Source organism: Mus caroli, chromosome 15 (genome assembly GCF_900094665.2).
Source record: "Mus caroli chromosome 15, CAROLI_EIJ_v1.1, whole genome shotgun sequence".
NCBI lineage: Eukaryota > Metazoa > Chordata > Mammalia > Rodentia > Muridae > Mus > Mus caroli.
Genome location: NC_034584.1, coordinates 79554192 through 79574912, shown reverse-complemented (window position 1 = coordinate 79574912; position 20721 = coordinate 79554192). Strand labels below are relative to the sequence as shown.

Below are 20721 nucleotides of genomic sequence, written 5' to 3'. Positions count from 1 at the left end.
AGAGAGAGAGAGAGAGAGAGAGAGAGAGAGAGAGAGAGAGAGAGAGAATCATCCTTCTTCCAATGTCCTTATATGGTCTCCAGCAGAAGGTGAGGCCCAGATTAAAGGTGTGTGTCACCTCGCCTTTAATCCCAGATGACCTTGAACTCAGGGGTCTCCATGTCTTAATCTTCTGGAATTCGTAGCCATTATGCCTCAAGATCTCCATGGTCAGAAACTTGTATTTCTCAGCCTCCAGCCTAGGATCATGGGTGAGCCTTCAGATCCTGGACTGTAGTCCATCCCAGATATAGTCAAGATGACAACCAGGAATAGCCACTACAAACACCATGGAGTATAGGAATGATGATGATGGTGGTGGTGGTGGCGACGACGACGACAAGGAAGCACAGGCAAGGATAGCTGAGCCTGGCTGAACCCACAGATAACCAGGCCCTCAAGCTGTCCTGGCTCTGGAGCCTTCTGTCTTCTTCATACCAATCCCAACCTAGCCCTTCCGAGAGAAGCTTCCCGGTAGAAGCAAGTACCCACCTTATCCCACAGACAGATGTGGGGGGCCTTGGAGCTAAGCTTTAACCCATCTTCTTCAAGCTGCAAGGTCAAATGATGGGTAGGAGGCCCTCTGTGATTATAGGTCTCCTAGGACGCCTGGGTGGTGCTGCTTCCCACCTGCTGTCGGCAGGGGGCAGCACGTCGCTGTGCTACAGACCCTATGCGGTACTTCCGACAACCCTGCATTCTGTTTTGGGGAAACTAAGGCCTAGAAGCAGGTCGGGTCCCATCTTCCAATAGAATTACCCCCCCCCCAAGAATTACCCACTTTTCTCTGACATAACTCTCTTAGAGAATCCCAAGGCCAACCCTATCTTGGGCCTCCCGATCTGACAGGGCTGGAGATGGGCTGGGAATCTTAAGACCCCAGGGTTTGTTTGGTTTTTGTTTGTTTGTTTGTTTGCAGGGAGGAGGGGGCACACGTGGATGCTGTTGCTATTCCAGCCACGCTGCAGCCACATAATATTTTCACTAACAGACCCCAAGACAGAGGTTGTTGGTGGAGACGGTGGAATGGCCCCCAGACTCCAAGGCAAGGTGAGGAATCCCCTAACCATCTCAAGTCCTGCTCTGGTGGCAAGCGTTGCTCCTTGTCGCCACGGGGTGGCAGCATCCACCTGCTAAGCTCCGAGGCTGTTCTGCTTGCTCCCAGCCACCTGGCCCAGCTCAGCTCCCGGCCTACCAAGTTGTGCGACGTCCAGAGTTCTTGGTTTCAGGGGACAGTGGTGTGGGACTGCAACTACCGTTTGACATCTGTGCCTTAGTCCCCCTGCTTGTAATGTCCAAATTCTCCTTTCTAAAGAGTCCTTCAACTCGAAACGATCTGCACAGCTGCACCTGCCGGCTTCTGGACCTGGGGTTCAGGAGCGACTCTCTCTCCCGGGTCGGGTCGTGGCAAAAGTTCAGAGGATTTGGAGAGATTAAGAGGGGATTAGGGGCAGGGACGGTAGCTTTTGAGCTCGAGGTTCCGGGCTGAGGACAGCGCCCCCTCATACCCCTCCTCATTTCCACACCAGGCAATTGGGTGTTGGCCAGTTTAAAGACGAGTGCCCTCCGAGTTCATCCCCTTGTCATAAGGGCGCCATTTGATGCTGCTGTCCGGGGCTGTAGACGCTTGAAAACCTGGCTCCCCCACCCACCCACTATGTTTTTGGTTACTAGCTGGTCCGCTGTACTAAGACAGACCTAGCTGTGACAGGCAGTGTCCCTGTCACCCATTTATCCAGGATAGGATCAAGCGAGACACACCACAGGATGTGCCAGGAACCTAGGTCAGTCTGACTTCCCACTTTAGCAGTTCAACAAGAATCAGATCTGATGCCCGCCCGCATCGGACAGGCCTGCAGAGTGAGACAGAATCCTCAGACTGGGACTCTCCAAGGATGCCTTTCTGAGTCTCTGTCATGGTGCCACTTTTAATGCTGGGCAGGCTGGTGTGTCTACCAGTCTCAAGTCCCACGCTCTGCTTGCGCTCTGCAGTGCCGGGCGCTGGAACGAGTTTTCCCCGAAGTTTGTTGGGCAGGTAACAATGCCTGATCCGGAGTTGTGGCCCTGGAAGCACCCACGTAGGTAACGTCTAGGGGAAAGATGTCTGCACATAGAAAGGAGATGGTGGTGGGTGGTCTCTCTCTCTTCAACTAGAAACTGGAAACCAAGTGACCACCAAGCCCTGAGCGGGTAGTTTCTTAGCCCCCGCCCCTACCCCCACCCTCACTGTCTCTGAGGAGCGCAGGTGTCTCTTTGGAGCCGCACCCTCTCCCCTCCCTCCCCTCTTCCCACGCAGTCCTGGGAGGGCGATCGGAAGGGAGCTGGCCTGGGGAGGGGGGGCGAGGGGTTAGATGCGTTCGTGTGTCACGGGGGAGGGAGGAGAAAAGGGAGGGGAGAGCCAGGGAGCGCGCGCGAGAGAGCGCGCTGCGAGCGAGGAGGGCGGGCGGGAGGCGGATCCTCCTACCTGGGGCGCGCTCGCCTGCTCGCGGCTCGCTTGCCGGGGCCGCGAGTCACCTGGGGAGGCGGACAAGTGCGGACACATTGGCCGTCCCGGCGCACCGCGAGGCGCGCACGGCCCCAGGCGGCTAAGCCCAGTGGAGGCAGCGCCCGCTCGCTGCTCCTGGCCCCGGCCTGCGCTCGCAGAGTCCCACGGTCACTCCGCTGGGCTCCGAGGTCGCGGTTCCCCGCCCGGGTCACTCCCCCGGGCGCACGCGGCGGCTGCGGCGCCCTGGGCTCACCATGGTGGCAACGCGTGCCGGGTGCCCACGCGTCGCCCGCCTCCCGAGCCGAAGCGCCGGCTGAGCGTGGTCCTACCGCAGCTCCCTGGCTCCTGCCCGGCCCCTGCCCACCCGCGCGTCCCCTCCGGCCGCAGCTGTCTATGGCGCAGCCCCCCTCCCTGGATCATGCACAGAAACTTTCGAAAGTGGATCTTTTACGTGTTTCTCTGCTTTGGCGTCCTCTACGTGAAGCTCGGGTGAGTATTCCTCTGGGCGGGGGGCGGTAGACGGGGAACCGGCAGCCACCAGAGCCTCCTCCAGCGGACCTGGGGACTGGAGTTGGTGGGGGAGGGCGTTTCTTGAAGTGGCCGGGCTGGCTGGTATCTCCGGCCCTCATCCCAGCCTCGTTGAGACTCAACCGAGCCCCCACCCCCGGAGCCAGAGATCCTCCGGAGGGGCGCGGAGCCAATACGCAGCAGGGACAGTGCGGTCCGCGGACGGCCGCAGCGGGGCTCGCGGGTAGCGGCGAGCGTGCCGGGCGCGTACTTTCACCTGTTTGGGCTCCAGGCCCCGGGGGTGGGACGCGCCTTCCCTCCCCCGGGCTGCGCTGGGCGCCGAGCCCGGGCCGAGCGCTAGCCGCCCGGAGGGCGCGCCGGGCCGGGAGGGGGGTGCGGGGGGCATCCCCGGCGGGGGAGATCGGGGCGCGCACTCGCCGCGAGCGCGCAGGCCTTGCACCCGCCGCGGCCCTTCGTCTCTATCCATCACCCGGACATGTTGAAATTACCTTGACAACTCGTCCGGCTGGCTCGGGATGGGCCGTGGGGCTGGCGCAGCAGCCTCGGGCTCCGTCCGCGGCCCGCGCCCCCGCCCGCCCGGGGCCTTGCGCCCGGCCCCCTCTCGCCGAGCTCCCCCTGGCGCGGCCGGGCGGGCGGGCTCCAGGCGGGCCGCGCTCGCTGCTCGCCGCCGTAGCTGCTCCGAGTCGTATTTCCACATTCCTGAACCCAGCCGAGTCCTTACCTGTTGAGCCGCGATCTCCTTTAGACGGAATCTGTCTCGGCCTCTCCGGATTGGGGGTGGAGGGGCAGTGTGACCGAACGGAGCTCAGCGCACCTCGCGGGCGTTAGTCACTCTTGGCGGCCCGGCCGGGCCCAGACCCCCACCCCCACTCGGAGCACCTGCGGGCATCTGTGCCCGCCTTGCCCGGCGATCCTACTATGTGTCGCCCGGCGCTCTGAGGCCAGCCTCATCATGGCCCTAGGAAGGCCAGTGACCAGACCTGTAGGAGGGGCGGGTTCCGGTACCTGGGAGACCGACTTTCCAGGCGAGAGGTAGAAACAGTCGCTGAAGATCAGCACCCTTCCCAGCTCTCTGCACCTCCGCCATCTTACAGGTGAAGAAATTGAGGCCCAGAGAGGGGTAGGGACCAAACCTGGTGGCCTCAGAGGCAGGATTGAAAGTCTCTTCCTTATTCCTGCAGACCTGGGCGGGAGTGTCTGCTGCTGAGAGTGGTTGTGTTTATTGTAGGTTTGTGAGGGTAGGCTGTGTCCCTGGGTGTTTGTTTATGAAGGTGAGGGGTGCCGGGGCTTTGAGCTTGCTGGGATGGGGGCAGGGTGGGCAGGCCACTGCTTCCCCGGACTCTCAGCAGCCTGTACTGAATCTCCTGGGCCTGTGAAGGGACCCACCGCCCTTTGGGAGGAGGCTCCATGCAGATCCCAGCTACCTGGCTCTGGCGCCAAGGTCTTTGAGTTGGTGCTTGACTCCACCGGCCCTGGCTTCCATTGCTGACCATTCTTCCTCAGCAAAGGCCTCTTATCATCAAATAGGAAAAAGTGTCAGCGGAAGGGTCTGGGTTCCCGAGGTTGGGGGGCTCCCTGGAGCGGTACCTGGGTTTCATGCCTTTACCTCATCTTTCATGGCTGGGAAGGCTTTTGGCTGTGGTGCTCTGAACAACTTGGTGGTCAGTCCTGAGTAGAGAGGGGGTCCCTGTTAGCCCAGCCTGGGCTCCTAGACACCTGTAACCACTATCTGGTAGGACTAAGCAAGCTTTCCTCTGCCCAAGAGCCCCAAAGGGAGAACTTGTCTCCCTCCATAAGCTGCCCCTCCCAACCCATCTTCTTGAGTTTAAAAAAAAAATTCCCAAAGATCCAGTGTAAGGACAGTCAGGGAAGCTCTCTCTCTCTCTCTCTCTCTCTCTCTCTCTCTCTCTCTCTCTCTCTCTCTCTCTCTCTCTGTGTGTGTGTGTGTGTGTGTGTGTGTGTGTGTGTTGCATCAGTTGAATAGGAAAGGTAGCTGGGCCTTCCCATGGGACCTAAAGGGGTAGGTGCTGTGTGAACACCATCTCTTTGGCAGGTGTCTAGAGCAGCCTCTCACTGTCATCTGAAAAGAGCAGGGTCATGGTAGTGTCCCCCTTGGGAGTGCTGAGAGATTAGTTCAGATAGCTTTTGCCCTGACCTTAGGTGGTGGGATATAGTGGCACCTACGAGTGAAGCCTTTCTCATTGCCAATGGTTGTGAGGTCCAAGGTGTGGGAGCCATTCTGGGGACTCCTCTGGATAGTTTTCGGGGGAGAGACTATTTTGTGATGGAGGACCCAGAACCTGCCCCTCCCCCATGTTTCTGTATGTGCGACCGGGCCTCCAGAAATCCCACCAGAGCATTTATCCTCCCCCCCCCCGACACACACACCTCCTGTTAGCAAGAACCAGAATCCAGCCCTCAAAATCCAAACAGGAGTACCTCCGGTTCTCAGTGATTTCCAAGCACAATGACATTGGGGAGTCACAACACTTAACCTAAGGTCACTATGGATGGAGCTACTGTCCTGGAGGCGAGGCCAAGGTGGAGAGGGGAGCAGCCAAGGTCACTGAGGTGCCAGGATCAGCCCTGTGCTAGGCTTGTTCCTGCTTTTGTGGTTGGGAGAGGCAAAGGGGCAAAGGATAGGGAGATCTGGAGGTAAGGGAGGTTTCTGACTCCTGGATGCCCAGGAGTCTCCGTGCTAAGTCCAGGAGCTGTGGATCTAGTCTTTAGGAGCACGACTGTACCACACACAGCTCCTCCTTTCCTGCTGTCCTTCCTGCTCTGAGACTTCCCCCAGCTGACATGTACCTCTATACAAAGACATACCGATACAGCCGGGCTCAGCAGAAATAGGAGATGGGACCCCAATCTGTTTCTAGACTATAAAATAAATTAGTAGAAAAGGGAAGGCTCTTTAGAAGAATTTCTCCTTGCCAACAAACAAACGTTCCTCAAAGAGTAAAAGATTAGAGATGAAAAAGCCAGAGGTGATGGCCCTGAGAGATAGAAGCCTTTCCCTGCCTGCCTGCACCCCTGTCTCCGAAGGGGTGCAGAATAGAGCTGGCCCAGATGCAGTGAGCGGGACCCACACCCAACCATCCCTAACCAGGTTCCATGTAGACAGAGGGACAGCACACACGGGGCATCTGTGCACACACACCTGCGGGCTCCCATACCGCCCATGCTCCTGCAGAAACATGCAAGCACACGCATGCATACAGGAGCACACGTTGCTGAGCACAGCCCCTAAGAGGCGCACACGCCTCCGCGCAGTGCCTCCCGGAGATGCGCTCTCCGTAGCGGTGTTTCTCGCCAAAGGTTGTGGCGAGGGTATCCCGGCCAAGGCAACTTGGGCAAACCCTGGGGGCGGCACCCGCCGCACACTTTGGTCAACCTCCCCTTTAAAAAAAACCCGCCCGCGGAGGAGGCGGATGTAGGGGCGGCCTGTCCAATGGCAGCTGCGGCGCTTCGGGAGACTTGGAGACTTGAGCCAGAGTGAGCGACAGAACCGGTTCGCACTGACAGACGGACAGAGGACCAGACAGCCACTAAGGAGCGCTTACTGCCCCCCTCCGGGCCCCTGCCCCGAACTCCAGCCCCAGCGCCTGCTACTGTCCCAGATACAGCAAGATGCGCGGTCCTGGCAGCGAGACACGGGCGAGCACTGTCCCCCGGCCCCCGAGCCCTGGCCCCTAGCGCCCAGCGCTGCTGCCCTGCATCAGGGAGGGCCGCGGAGACCCCAGCCTCAGTTGGCGCAGGAGCCCTGCGGGTGGGGCCTGCCCTGCCCAGCCCAGCCAGGCGCGCCAGCCCACCATGCTCCTCCTGTCGCCGCGCAGCGCGCTGGTCTCCGTCTATTGCCCGCAGATCTTTCTCCTTCTGTCCAGCGGCAGTTACCTGTGAGTGCCGCGGGTGGCGGGCGGGGTGGGAGGGAGGAGAGCCCCTGGCCACCACTGCTGGAGGAGGGAGTGGGGAGGAGGCAAGATGGTCCCCGGTGTGGATGCCCTGCGCGCAAAGAAACTGGGAGCCTTTGGGTCACTTTGTTGGCCTAAGCCGCCGAGGTAGATCACCTGAGGGACAGCTGTGACAACGAGAAATTTTAGCTTAGGGGTCGGAGAAAAGGTGGCCAAAGAGCGGTCCGACTGCCTTTACAGATTAGGCTATGTGCACTGAGCGCGAGAGTCAGAGCTAGCCAGTCGCGTCCCAGCGTAATCCTGGACCAGCCAGAGACCCTCTCCCTAGGCCGTATTAACCCACGCGGCGCGCATGGCCTTGCCACACTAAGGAGAGCTACATGCACACATTCACTTCCCAGCGCATACACTGGCAGACACGTGCATGCTGCGCCCCACCAGACAGCGTGCCCAGGTTGTTCTCCGAAGTCTTGTGGCCACTTGTGCTGTCCTTCCACACCGGGAGGCCTTGGCCTCTCCTCTGCTAGACGCCTCTCCAGGAGGCGAGGAGGGCGCACACTGTGCGCGCAGGTAATCAAGGTCTAGAGAGTATGCGGAGCATCGCCCATCAGGCTACGGGGAAGCTCCGGGCAGGGCCGGAGTCCGCCCTGCGAGTCGAGGGGGCGCGTCCGCACAGCGGTGGCTTCGCCCGATTCCTAATGGGACGCATATGCTCTGGCCTCCGATTTAAAAAGAAGTTTGATTTATGGAACCGCCGTTTGGGGGAATTGAAGCTGGATGCTACTGATTAAACCTCAGAGCCAGCGCTCCCTCTCCCTTTCCTCCCCTCCCCCGCCCCCTCCTTAACACGCGGGCCACGTCCGGGGTCGCCTAACGCGGCCAGAGGCGGCAGCCGCCTTCCCGCTCCCTGCACCACCCCCTCCCCTCCCCGCGGCCACAGTCTTGATAAATTGCCCCGCCCCCACCACCCCTTTTAATAAAGACGCGGCCAATTTCTCCTCCAGCTCCTAGGAAATTACTATCCTACCAGTTTTCCTTCTATAAATAGTCGCGCATCTTGAAACAAAAGTTCGCAACCGCAGCCAGATGCTGCGAGGCCCGCGGTTTCCCCGGCTGTGGAACATAATTACAAGGTCCAGGCAGAGGGAGCGCTCCAGGCCCGGCGGGCAGCCCTGGCTGCGGAGGCATCGCCTGGGGTGGAGAGTATCAGGCCTCCCCAGGCAGGGCGCAGGGCCCGTGGGCACCGCCTGATCTTGGAGACCTGGCCAAGAGAATTCTGCTTCTGTTGCCTTTCCTTGAAATGGATCAGCCAACAGGGCCTCCGAGTCGAAGACTCCTGCCTAGGTCGGGAGCTCCGAGGCTCCCCTTCCCCAGATCCTGGCATGTCAGACTTAAGCCTTGCGGAAGAGCCAGCAGTTACTCTGTCTGAGAGATCATTTGGGGAGGCTAGGAGCTGAGGTTTGGTGTTCCTGGGGAGGTGTCCAGGGGTGGAAGCCAGAAGTTGGGTCTGAGAGGATAGGATGGCAAACATGGTTTACCCCACAGCAACTGCAGGGCTCTCTCTGGCAGATGGATGGTAGCCAGTGTACCTCTGAGCCTCCCTGCCAACCCGTTTTCTCCTGGAGGACCCATTCCAGCTTAGTGGGGTAACTTCCACCGACTGTGCCCCACATAAGTTGGTCTCTGACTATCCTGCCAGTTCTCCGGGCTGCTATTCTTTCAAGGGAGAAGCTTTCCAACTGTGTCCAGGCCAGTGCTGGGTGGTAGCTGGGAGCAGCAAGGGGTCACTTCATTATTAGCCTCGATTGGTTCAGCCCTCTATAAGCCCTGCTCCTGGGAGGGAGACAGGGCTAATGATTGTAGGGCTGGATTTTTATCACCTTGCTGGGTATCAGAGAGTTGGCTGCATTAAAATGCCTGGGAGGGAACAGGCCTATATAATTATGACGAAAGGATGTTGAGTCCCAAGGCCTCCGGGTTTAGGCAACCCCCGGCAGCAGAGTTTGGCTAGATAGCCAGCACAGAACTCAGCTAACTGAGGAAGGTATTTGGGGGTCAATGTGAGACACCCCCCTCCTCCTAGCACTGCAGGAATGTCCCAGAGGATGCCACAGTGAGGAGGGGCCCTGAGCAGAGGCTGTGTTCTGTTCCAGAGAACTTTCCAGAAGGCATCCCATTGCTAGGATCGCAGACACTAGCCAAAAGTTGATCCTGCCCCTTTCAGCTAGGCTGTTCTCCCAGCTCACCATGCTGGGTCATCATCTGAACACAGTGAATCCCAGACACATGCCTGGGCCCCTGCTGCTGATCGTATTGGACGGGTGTGCTGGCCTGGAAGGGCCCTGAGCCCCTATCTGATTCTACGTGTGATCCAGCTGTGAGAGGCAGCTCTAGCCACCTGTACCCCTGTGTGGCAGAGTGAAGGGGTGGGGGAGCAGTGGGGAACCAGCAAGGGACCAAGGAAAGGCAAATGGGGGCGAGGCCACAAGAAGTGTTTTAGTGCTGGGTCAGCTGGTATGAGGGCCTGGCTCAAGTCTGGAGCCAGAACCAGTCTGGGCTACTGTAAGGGCAGGTCCCTTCCGTTCTTGGCCTCCCTGTCCTAGATGTGGTAGTTGAGTGTGATGACCCCCCCCCCATGTCTTCCGGTAGAGCCTGTCATGGTAACCGCCTGCTCTGGGGAGCCAAGTGAGTCATGAGTGACGGGATGGTTACTCACCGACCACCTGGCTTGGGGGTGCAGAGGGTGCTCACCACTGTCCTCCCAGGCTCAGGCAGACCTCTTCCTGGTTCCCGCTGTGGCTTTGCCGGTGGTGCTGACCACAGTCCTAAAAGCCCTGTGGGTATGACCCTTGGTGAGATGGGCGCTGAATCAGGCTGCTACTGGGGCATCACAGTCGGGGGTGGGGGGCAGTGTGGGTCACAGGACTTCGACATGAACAGGTCACCTGGAGGGTGGTGTCCGTCTGGTCCTCAGTCTCCTCATAAGTCAGTCATAGGGGAAAGAAGACTCAGGTCAGGCCCAGGCGTCTCTGGGTTTGAAAGCATGTGACACCCCCTAGGACAACTGGCACACCAGGGTTAGAGCCAGAACACCGGAGAACAGCTTAAGCCCCAGGAAACCTTCCAGCTGGAGCCCCCATAACCACTGAAAACTACCCCAAACCCACTGTGGTATGGTAGGACTCACCAGCTGAGAGGGGAGGGAAGTGCAATCTGGGATGGACCTTTCCCAGTCATTGCATGTGTGTGTGTGTGTGTGTGTGTGTGTGTCTGTCTGTCTGTCTGTCTGTCTGTCTGTCTGTCTTTGGTCTCTGACTGTGGAGGAAGCTGGAGGGGTGGAATCTGTTCTAACCTAGCATCCTTGGAGTCCTGGAGAGCACCAGGCATGCCAAACCTGGGGTCTCATCCTAGGACTGCCTCTTTCTGCATGGCCAATTCTAGCTCACTCCTCTGCCCAGGGAGAATCTATGGAGGGGACACAATGCTCACAGGGTGACCTGGAGCACTCAGAGAGAATTCAGGGCCTGGGCTTAGTTTAGATTCTGGTGTCAGGGACAGTTCAGGAGACAGGTGGCTCTTGAGGTAGCAGGAGCAGGGAACTTTACCTTTAGTGACCCAGAGGAAGGCCCAGAGGAAGCAGTCACTCAGGAGGGAATAGTGTGTACCTTGGGTGCCTCAGAGGGCTTCCTTTAGGGTCTAAACAGGATTTTGAAAGATGGAAGAGTTTTGGCCAGACTAAAGAGAAAGACTACTGAAGGAGACTATGACTGTCAAACACGTCTGTCCAGGGGACCCCATGGAGACACAAACACAGTACTGGGGTTCTGAGAGATGAGATCACCCAGACCCCAAGTCATCTTGTCCTCTTGGCTCTAACCCCTACATGGCCCTCCCTGGGATGACCCATCCAGGATGGGAGCGGTGGCACAGCCAGGTGATCACCACTAAGGGAGATATTTAAAAATAATGCTTCTTCCTGCCTCTGCCTCCAGCTCTCCTACGGGACAGCCAACCCTCAGGCTGGCCTGGAGGGGCAGGTGGACCAGGGTTACATCGCTGCAGGTGTCCTGGTGGACATGGATGCCCTGTTGGGGTTTGAGCCAGTGTTCTGGCCATGGTGGTGGCGGCATGGCTGAGATGGAAACCAGGATTTTGGATGGAGGTTGCCTGTCATCAGAGGGTCAGGGGGAAGTGTCCAGAGAAGGGGCCCTCTGTGCAGCCTATCCCCAGCCCACTAACCTCTGCATCTCCCAGGCAGGTGGAACAGCTACAGCAGGCTCCCTGGAGACCTCCATTTTGCACAGTCCTGAGTCTGGCTGGGATAGGGCTCAGCTCCCCTCCCAAGGGGACAAGAGGCTGGCGCCCTCCCTTGTCAGATGAAACCCCGGCCCAGGGCTCCCTCAGTCTGATGAAAGGGTCATTGTGTAGTACAGGCCGCCCGCTGGCCAAGGACAAAACGGCCGTTTGTCCTCCCTCCTTGGTGTGGGGCTGGGGGCCTCCCCTCAGGCTGGTTGATGGGTGGGGGTGGGTACAGGTGCACTCTGGGCTCCCTCTCTTTCCTCATCTTCCAACTCAGCCTGCCCCTCCCCCAGGCCCCCTACCCACCCACGGTCACCTTGCCCTTGAGTATGAATCCCCAAGCTTGGGCCAGCACTGTTGCTCTCTGGGAGGCACTGAGCCTCCTGGCCCTGGAGGCATCCAAGCAGATGTAAGCATGAGAATCAGGAATTCTAAGGAAGGGCTTGACTGGACCAGGGAATGCAGTGCTCTGGGGCTCAGTGTAAGCCTCTAGGTGGGTGGCTGAGGCGTGTGTATTGGTGCAGATGTGCAACAACCATGGCTGACACTGGAGGCAGAAGATGCTATAGGGCGGTGTCCCTCCTAAGTGGCCATGGCACCCATCTTAGTCAGCTTTTATATGGCTATGATGAACACCATCACCAAAAGCAACTTAGAGAGGAAAGAGTTTATTAGAGTTACATATCCCAGACCAGTCCATTGAGGTAAACCAAGGCAAGAACCTGTTCTCAGGAATGGAAGCAGCAGCCATGGAGGGGTGCTGCTTACTGGCTTGCTTGCTCCTCGTGGCTTGCTCAGCCTGCTTTCTTATAGCACCCAGGACCACCAGCCCAGGGATGGCACCACCCACAGTGAGATGGAAACCATCCTTATCAATCCTTAATCAAGGCAATGCTCCCACAAACTTGCCCACAGGCCAGTCTTATGGAGGCATTTTCTCAATAAAGACTCCCTTTTCCTAGATGACCCTAGCCTGCCTCAAACTGCCATAAACATACAAACAAATAAACAACAACAAACTAGCTACAGTTATATGTTGTGAAGCCTTCCAAGGGCTGGAGCATGGCTGGAGGAAAAGCCAGAACCCCCGGAAGTCCCATCAGTTGATACCAATGACTTCCATCACTGGGCAGAACCTTTTCCCATAGCGCTTTCCGATCCACTCTCTCTTTGTGTTCAAAAGTCCCACCAAGCAAACCCAAGTAGTGATGTGTAACCCACTCCTTAGAAGGAAGAAGACAGGCGGGATTTCAGATTACCCCCAGCAGGAGGCCATTGGGTGTAAAACAGACTTTAAAAGCCCTGGTTGGGTTTTGTGTCACACACCTGTTACCCTAGCACTCAAGGCTGAGGCAGGAAGATCATGGGTTCAAAGCCAACCTGGGTTTCATACTGAGGCCCATTTCAACATCTTTAGAATGAGAATAGACCAGCTGTCTTGTTGGCTCCTGACTAGGAACATAGGCCCCAGGGTCCACATTTCCAGAAGGACCTGTCTTGTGAACCTGGCATACACAGCCTGTCTAGAGTCTGCTGTTGAGTCTCTTTCCTCCCTGGCTGCTGGCACAGGGGCTAAACCAAGCCATCTCTAGCATAGGACTGTGAGGGTGGGGAGACCAGGGCCAGGTGTGTCCAAGGTCAGAGTGTCTGAGACTGGATTTGAACCCAGGTCTGTAGGGCTCTGAGGTTCATGGTGCCTCCCAACCTCTAACTAATATGGTTGCCTCTCTCACATTCATTACAGTTTATAAGGGTTGAGAACCCAATTAGGGCAGTAGGTTGCAATTGGTCCATGGACCAGGAGATCCCAGGCCCTGAGCACAGGCTTCCTCTACAGCTGGGGGGTGCTAGCTTTTGCTTTAGTTCTGGGGACAGAGATGTGATGCTCTTGTAGGATGTCAATGTTGCTGCCTGGCTTGGCACTGCTCCAACAGCTCTGAGGCCAGCTTTAACAGGGAGAAAGGTAGGTAGGTAGGTCTGGCCAGCCACCTTGTGACCTGTATGGAGGTTCAGTGTGTTCGTCATGATATACTCTTGGGTGCGGCTGGGCATGGACTTGAGGTATCCTTGGCTACTTGAGATCTTGGTTTTCCATCTGGGCGTGGCTCTAGAGCCCTTCTGGCAATTCCTACTGTGTTCACTTGACTCTTCACACTCCCTTAATTTACCCCAGCCTTTCCTGCCCACCTTCTTCCGAGTTTACACAGAGTCCTGCAGCTCCCATAGCGGAGACCCTGACCTCTTGTTAGTAAGGATGACCTGGGGAAAGGTTTTCCGGAGTAGGGTGACCCGAGATGCTCCAGAAGTCACCTCTATCAGTCTGAGGTTGAAGCAGAGACTGAGGGCTGGGCTGAGTCTGAACACCTTCTGGGAGGTCCACCTCTAGCAGGACGTGCTGGGACTTTCCAAGAGCTGACCCTCCCCAGGAGCCAGATTTGTCATCCTGCTATCTCTGTGTTCCTGTGGTCAGGTAGACCAGGTTGGCCTGTGGGGAAAGGATGAATCTAAGCCACTGTAATGTTCCAGTAGGCTGGAGTGCTGGAGTGGCCTTCTTGTGGACCAAGCAGGGCTGACATTCCCTTTGGTGACCCTGCCACAGGGTGGAGCACCAGATTAAGCCTACCAGCTTCTCGGGGTGACCTTTCGAACCTTTGGATGGGCTTGAATGTACCATGGCCAAAGCACTGTGCAAAATGAGCGAGCCTGAGGTTGGTTGGGCAGGCAGGTGGTGTAGAGAGAGTGCTTGCCAGGGGCTCGCAATTCTAGCTGCTATTTACCCTGTCACAGCTCTGGGACAGAGATGCATAGCATGAGGGACTCCAGGGACACAGCCCTGAAAATGCTCAGGAAGAATAGTGCTTAGATGTCCTCTCACAGATGTCCTCTCACAGAGGGTGAGGTACAGGATAGATAGAGCTGGACAGCTTCCTTCCCTTCAGGCTGTCGCGCCTGTGTTGGCCATGCCTGAGGTTCTGCGTTTCCTTCCTGGCATGGTTGTGGGAGAGTATGTGACAATGACTCCACCTGAGGGAAGTTCTTTTGTGTGTGTGTGATAGCCCTGCTCCAGAGGCAACATAGGTTGGCGGCTTGTAGGTCAGTGATGCCTTCTGGACACCCCCCCCCCCACACACACACACAGACAGAGCAGTGGGACAGGGTGTACAGTCAGGGCTACAAGGCCAGACCCCTCTTCACCTGTGCCTTCCAATGCGGGGACTCCTGTAGCAGGAAGGAACAGGGTAGCCACAGCTGCAGCGGGAAGATATCAAGGAGGCAGAGACAAAGGCTTTGGTTTTATTGCTGCCAAGCTACTATTCAGCCTTGGACCAAACACAGTCCTTCTTTGAGCATCCTCTGGAAAATGGGAATAATGGGCTGCTAGCCAGGCTAGCGACTGGGATTGAGTGGCCCCCTTCCCAGAGCATTCATTCTGAGGCTGCTGACTGGGGAAGCCATCAAGGTCACGGGGAACACGCTAAGGTGAGGGACCATGGTACAGTCCCCAGGGGGCTTCTGACTCAGACAGGCCCCAGCTGTGATGACAAAAGATGTCAGGAATGGGCAGGCCCCTGGCTGAGGCTCACACTGCCCTGGGTGCTTGCCTTGTGGTCAGGCAGGCCCCACCCTCTCTAGGCTCTGTCTCCCACCTGATTCTGCATAAGAACTCAGCCCTGCCTTGAGGTCTGTCTGTAGAGAGATGGTGACTTGCTGTCCCCCATGTGTGGGACTTGGTCCCCAGGCTCACAGCTCAGAACATACTCAGTATCCCAGGAAGTGCTGGCTCAGCCATCCAGTGTTTAGACTCCCAAACTGGCGGTAGGCCAGTGGGGCCTGCCAACTCCCTCCCACCGTTTACACCCACCTGTCCTTCTGTCCGTAGGTCTCGGGTTGGTGTCTTGGCCAGCCATGCCTTCGGGGCACCTTGTATCACATAGGTTTTAAAGCAAGTGCCATGCTGGGCTTACGGGGGTCTCAGCACCAGTTGGGCTTCAGCCAGCCTCACAGCCTCGGGGGCCCTGGCATCTCTGAGTGTGGCTGTCTCCATCTGTACTGTAGGAAGCAAAGAGTATGGGCCAGGGAAGCCACCTCAGCCCCTGTGCCGGGCCTGGCACACACATGGTGTCTTCAAAGTGAGAACAAAGCAGGGTCAGACAGGCAGGCTTCTTGGAGGTGGAGGCACAGTGCTGGGTGTGGAGTCCCGTCTGACTGCTGGAGAGACAGGGTACCCCTCTGAGGGCAAAGATCTGACCCATTAAGGCCAGGACTTGGCATGTTATGTTGGGCCCTGCGTGCCAGGAAAGGCCCTGAAGTTTCTGAAGTCGGAGGTCAGTCAGTGAAATGACAGTGATCCCCATGAGGACTCAGTGAACCCATTAGCCCCCTTAAGCTCTTTGCCCATGTCGCCATGTGCCACTCGGTGGGCGTGGCTTTCCCATCTTCAACCACCCCAACCTACACAGGCTTCCTGCTTACCACCCCACTTCTCCCAGACTGCCTTCTTCCTCTCCAGGGTGGGGTCCTGGGATGCCTGGCTGGAATGTTAGCTATGTGGAAGGGTGGGAAAGCCCTTAGCAGAATCTCTACTCTCTTGCCTGGGAACACCAGGAGCAGCTGAGGGGAGCAGTGGCTTAGAAAGATAGGAGCAAGTGGGGCCCAAGCTGGAGGAAAGGGACTGCCAACCATGGGCAGACTCTGTCCCCCACTACAGACAGATGGGTAGACTAAGGCCCAGATGGGTCAGAAAGAGTCAGAGACTTAGCAGAACTGGAACCTAGTTTCCACAGCCATGAAGACCCTCTTTGGGGGAGGGGGTCTAGCCACAGGTACCCTGACTTTCATCTCAGCCCCCTTGATATTCAAATAAGAAACTGAGGCCCAAGCAGGCCAGGGAGGGGTTTTGGAGGTGGATGAATTCCCAAGAAGAGGCCTAGAGTTGCCCACCCTCAGCCGTCTGCAATCCCTGACTGCCTCCTTCTGGGTCTCTCTCTCAGTCTGTTTTCCCCTCTGTACGTTTAGACTTCAAGGTCCAACCCCAGAAACTGCTATAGGGATGAGTAGAACAAGCAGGAAGCTGAACTAAGTGTATGCTCTTTCAGCACTGTGGCGACGGGTGTAGACCATGTGTCAGGGCACGCTAAAGGCTAGTTGGATGGCCAGGCTGGACCTGCCCCCTCTGCTCCTCCCTCAGGGCCTCACCTGGGTCCATGTACTTACTATTGGGGTGGTGCCGCAGTGCCGCCGGCACTTTGAGGTGAAAGCAGGAGGGTCAGATCATGGTTATTCTTGACTTCTTAGTGCTTTTGAGGTTAGCCTGGGCTAACCCTGAAAGAAAGAAAAGGCAAAGAAGAGAGTAGAGGAGGGGAGAAGGGAAGGAGGAAGGATCAAGGAACAAAACACAGCTTGGAGCTACATGCTCTGCCCAGGTTTCTGAGCTGGGGTTACCAGCCAGCAGAGGAAGACTGAAGGAGGACCAGAGAGAAGACAGGTAGCCTGAGGGCAGGGGCCTTGGCACCTGCTGTGTTCCACCCTGACCAGTTCTGTTCTACAGACCTGCCAAAGGGACCGGCTGTGCTCAGTTCTGGCCTAGGTGAGCTCTCCTTGGTCAGTCTAATCGAATTCAGATTGTAGCTAATGTCTGTGTGTGTGTGGGGGGGGTGGGGTGGGTGGGAACTCTGATCTGGGGGCTCAGGCCAATCTGCACTTCGGAGACATTCCTATCCCCACTTACCTGGCAAGAACATCGAGGTTCCTCTAGTGCTGGCTCCCAACCAACCACCCACCCCCATCCTAAGAGTGATCCAGAGCCTGGGAAGAGCCCCTGGGCCCCTCAGTGCCTGGAAAAGCCCCGGACACACCTGCCCACCGGAGGGAGAGCTCAGCCCACCCTCCGGGGGATTTGCTGGGTTACTTCCTGGATGAGTGGACCCAGGCCCGCCTTCCTGGCCGATCATAGATAATTAGAACATTCTTCAAATATTTTGCCGGAGGATGCCCAAGAAGGAAGAATTACAAAGCGCCCTGGGCCAGGAGTGTGGGCTGGAGTTGCTGGGCAGCTGGGTAGCTGTCTGGGCCAAGGCTTGGGGGCCCAGAGGGAAGCTTAGAGCAGCCTGACCCTACTTTCCAGAATGGGAACTGGGACAGGAGACCTAGTGACCTTGGTTACCTTGCAATGGTGGGAAATCCTTGCCCTGGGGAGTCAGCAGCGGGCAAAGAGGCAGAGCCTTTGGAGAGGACAGGGGTCCCACACTGAAGTCCAAGGGCTCCAAGCTGGCTGAGAGGTCAATGCCTGTGAGGAGGTGTGTCTGTCTGCAGAGGGAGCAGATCTGAAAGTCCAGCACAGCGGGAGGGAGAAGAGCGAGGCCTAATCCTGGTGCCACGGGGTAGGTAGAATACAGCAAAGAAAGATGTTTAAGAGGCTTCAGCTGCAGCTGGGAGGGCTGGGAAAGGCCCTGAGGGGGGACAGGGCCAGTGCAGTGTAGACTGAGCTCTGGGCTAGGCCAGGCGGGAGCTGGAGCAGGTTAAGGGTGGTGGGACCAGAGGGCTAAGGGGCCTGTCCCAGGGAAGGTTTTTTGTTTGTTTGTTTGTTTGTTTGTTTGTTTGTTTTTAAAAGGTCCTGCTTTCCAGAGAGGACGCTTCATATTTTTCTCTAGGTCAGGATGGTCTCAGTTCCAGTTCTAAACTGTCTTTGGGTCCCGTGCTTGTCTTTGCATTCTGTGACTCTCCACACACATGTTTGTTCCAGCCCAGCAGCCTGGGGGCAGCCTGGTCCCGTGTGGAAAGGGCTCCGGCCAGAGAAAAGCCCGGCAGAGGTCACTGCTCTTAGGGGGCCTGTTTGCTCTGCGGGTAAAGATTTAAAGGGAAGAGCAGGGGGTGCAGAGGCTTGTGGTCATATCCGTGGATTTCGAGGTGGCTGGAGGCTTCCTCTGGGTGGGAGAGACCTACTCTGTTGGTCACCTCTGTGTCGGGCAATGACACCATTTCTCTTTGGCCATTTAAATGGGAAAGGACAAGGTAAGTGACATGGCTTTCATGGACTTGTCTCCCAGGATGAAGAGAGGGAACCCCATGGCTCCCCTGGAGCCATCTGCCTTCCAGACTGAGGGTACCCCATGTTTCACTCAGCTGGACATGTGAGCCAGGAGCCTGGTCACTCTTCTATGTTTCAGTGTGTCTGAGCCTCCTGACTAGAAGCCTTCATTTGTTAACCCACTGAGGGGTTAACAGTCCCTGATTCTCTGCCTGCCTGCCAGCCCAGGGCAGACAAGCCTCTCTGGGCCTCTGGGGAAAAGAATATCATTTGTTTTTTGTCTTGTTTTGTTTTGTTTTTCCGTGACAGGGTTTCTCTGTGTAGCCCTGGCTGTCCTGGAACTCACTCTGTAGACCAGGCTGGCCTCGAACTCAGAAATCCGCCTGCCTCTGCCTCCCAAGGGCTGGGATTAAAGGCATGCGCCACCATTGCCCAACAAGAATATCAATTCTTATCACACGTTTTTTACATAGGGACGTTATGTGGGTCTTGGGCCCAATCTAGCACACAGCAGGTCTTCTCCGGCTCAAGCATGAAAACACTAGCAGCATGAAGGATTTAGGTTAGATTTCTACCCGTGTCTCTAGGGCAGACTCTGGAGGGCTTACTTCCTGAAGGAAGCAGGTGTGTCCTCCACACCAAGTAAGGACGGGGCGACCTCAGTCCTGGGCATAGGGGACACCCTTCCATCAGCCTTTTATGTGAGCTAGTTCTCTCCAAAGATGTCAGAGAAGGGGGACACTTGGAGGACACCCCAGGGTGAAGCCTGACCGGAAAGAGGGATTCTGTCCCCTAGGCATGGCCACCGCTCATCTGGTGGTTGGTTACTGTACTGGCTGGGGTCCCTTGTCTTTCAGGCACAGAGTGAATTGGCAAGATTGGAGGAAGAGCCTGAGGATAGCCCCTTGGGTTGCCATGGAGACAGCAGTGGGCATTCAGTGAGTGGTTCAGAGTTCTGCTATAGGCATGGTGCCTTCTTGGTCCCAGGGGGAGTGTGGAAGCCAGGAGCACAACAGCCATGTGTGTCCAGTAAATGTGGAACCAGAGTGATCCCAGCCTCAGGCCTGGAGGGTTTTGCTGGCCCAACACGTGAAACGTTACCACACACTAGCTGTGGTATGAGTGCATATGCCTCACAAGTCTCTCCCCATCAGCTCTGCCATGTGTCCAGAATGCTCTCACACCACTTTTACCGAGGAGGAAGCTGAAGTACAAAGAACTTAGGAAAAGTGCTTGAGCCTGCCCCGCTCAGCCATGAAGAGGCATGTCCCGGGGCTCCCACGGATTGTGTCAGCACCACAGTTTGTGGCCCTAGCCACAGCATTAGAGGTCTGGATATCTACCATTGAACAGTGATAGCAAGGTTGAGGTGTTCCCCACTGCCATCCATTCCCTCCTCGAGCCCNCCCCCCCCCCCCATCATGAAGGCAGTCCCATTCCCTTAAGCTTCTGGTAGGTAGAAAGGTCTTCTTGTTGTCCAGGGAAGTCCTCCTGACACAGTGCCCAACCTAAACCCAGAGCTGGGCATCGCAAGACTCAGGTCCTCCTGGCCTCTGCCAGCCTCTGGTGTGAGCCTGGTGGGCTTGCCCACAGCTCCCCAGGGATCCTTTTTAGGACCTTGATCCAGGCAAGAGGTGAGAAAGGTTTGTAGGCTCCCAGTGTGGCCCACTGTTCCTGGCTCTCTGCCCACGTCCTAGGGCCCCTGAGCAGTTTGAGAGACAAGCCCAGAACAGAATTTTTCCACGGAAAAAAAAGTCAGTCACCAAGGCACACGCACCCCTGCCAGGCTTCTCTGCTCGCGGGCCCTCCCTGGTCTGGTCACTTGGACACTTGAGCAGGCAGCTGCTGGCTGGGAAGAGGGTTTTCCCACTGTGGGATGAGAGCTGGGGCCCACCTGCAGGGTGGCCTGGTGAGGGTGCCAGCCATACTGTCATCCTACTGCCAAAAACCCCAGCAAGGCCCCACATGCCACTAGCCTCCTGCTGGCACCCGCTACTTAGCTTTTAGGATTTTAGCCATGTTTCCCACTCGTAGGCTTTAGTCCACTCCCCTCTCGCAAAGCCTTGGCTATCCATGGTCTAACCTGTTCTAGGAACTCAGGATGTCTGGGAGTTAGTGTGTGGAAAGCTGCAACTAGATCTCTCTACCATAAGCCCAGATGAATGAATGAATGAATGAATGAATGCTTTTCAGCAAGGAAGTGACTTAGATGATTTTGAGGACAACCAAACAAAACCCTACCAGGCCTAGTGTGACAGGGTGGCACTCACTCTCCTACAGCCCCAACTGAAGGAGGCTGAGGCTAGAGGAGGGATTATAGCCTGAGTTCAAGGTCAGCTTGGATTACAGAGTAAGACCCTGTCAGAGAGAGAGAGAGAGACAGAGAGAGACAGAGACAGCGACAGAGACAGAGACAGACAGAGACAGAGAGA

General features: G+C 56.9%; 1 protein-coding gene across 2 annotated transcripts in view; it reads left to right on the top strand.

Annotated features, from left to right (window-relative positions):
* Positions 1-2552: 2552 nt before the first annotated feature.
* Wnt7b (Wnt family member 7B) overlaps positions 2553-20721 on the top strand; it is a 46540-nt gene continuing 28371 nt past the window's right edge. The window contains exon 1 of one of the 2 annotated variants that reach the window (XM_021183808.2): positions 2553-3013. In XM_021183808.2, coding sequence (XP_021039467.1) covers positions 2943-3013 — 71 coding nt within the window. In that variant the 5' untranslated portion in view covers positions 2553-2942. Of the gene's footprint in view, positions 3014-6380; positions 6949-20721 lie in introns of those variants that run through there. The other variant, XM_021183807.1, reaches the window with a different exon arrangement.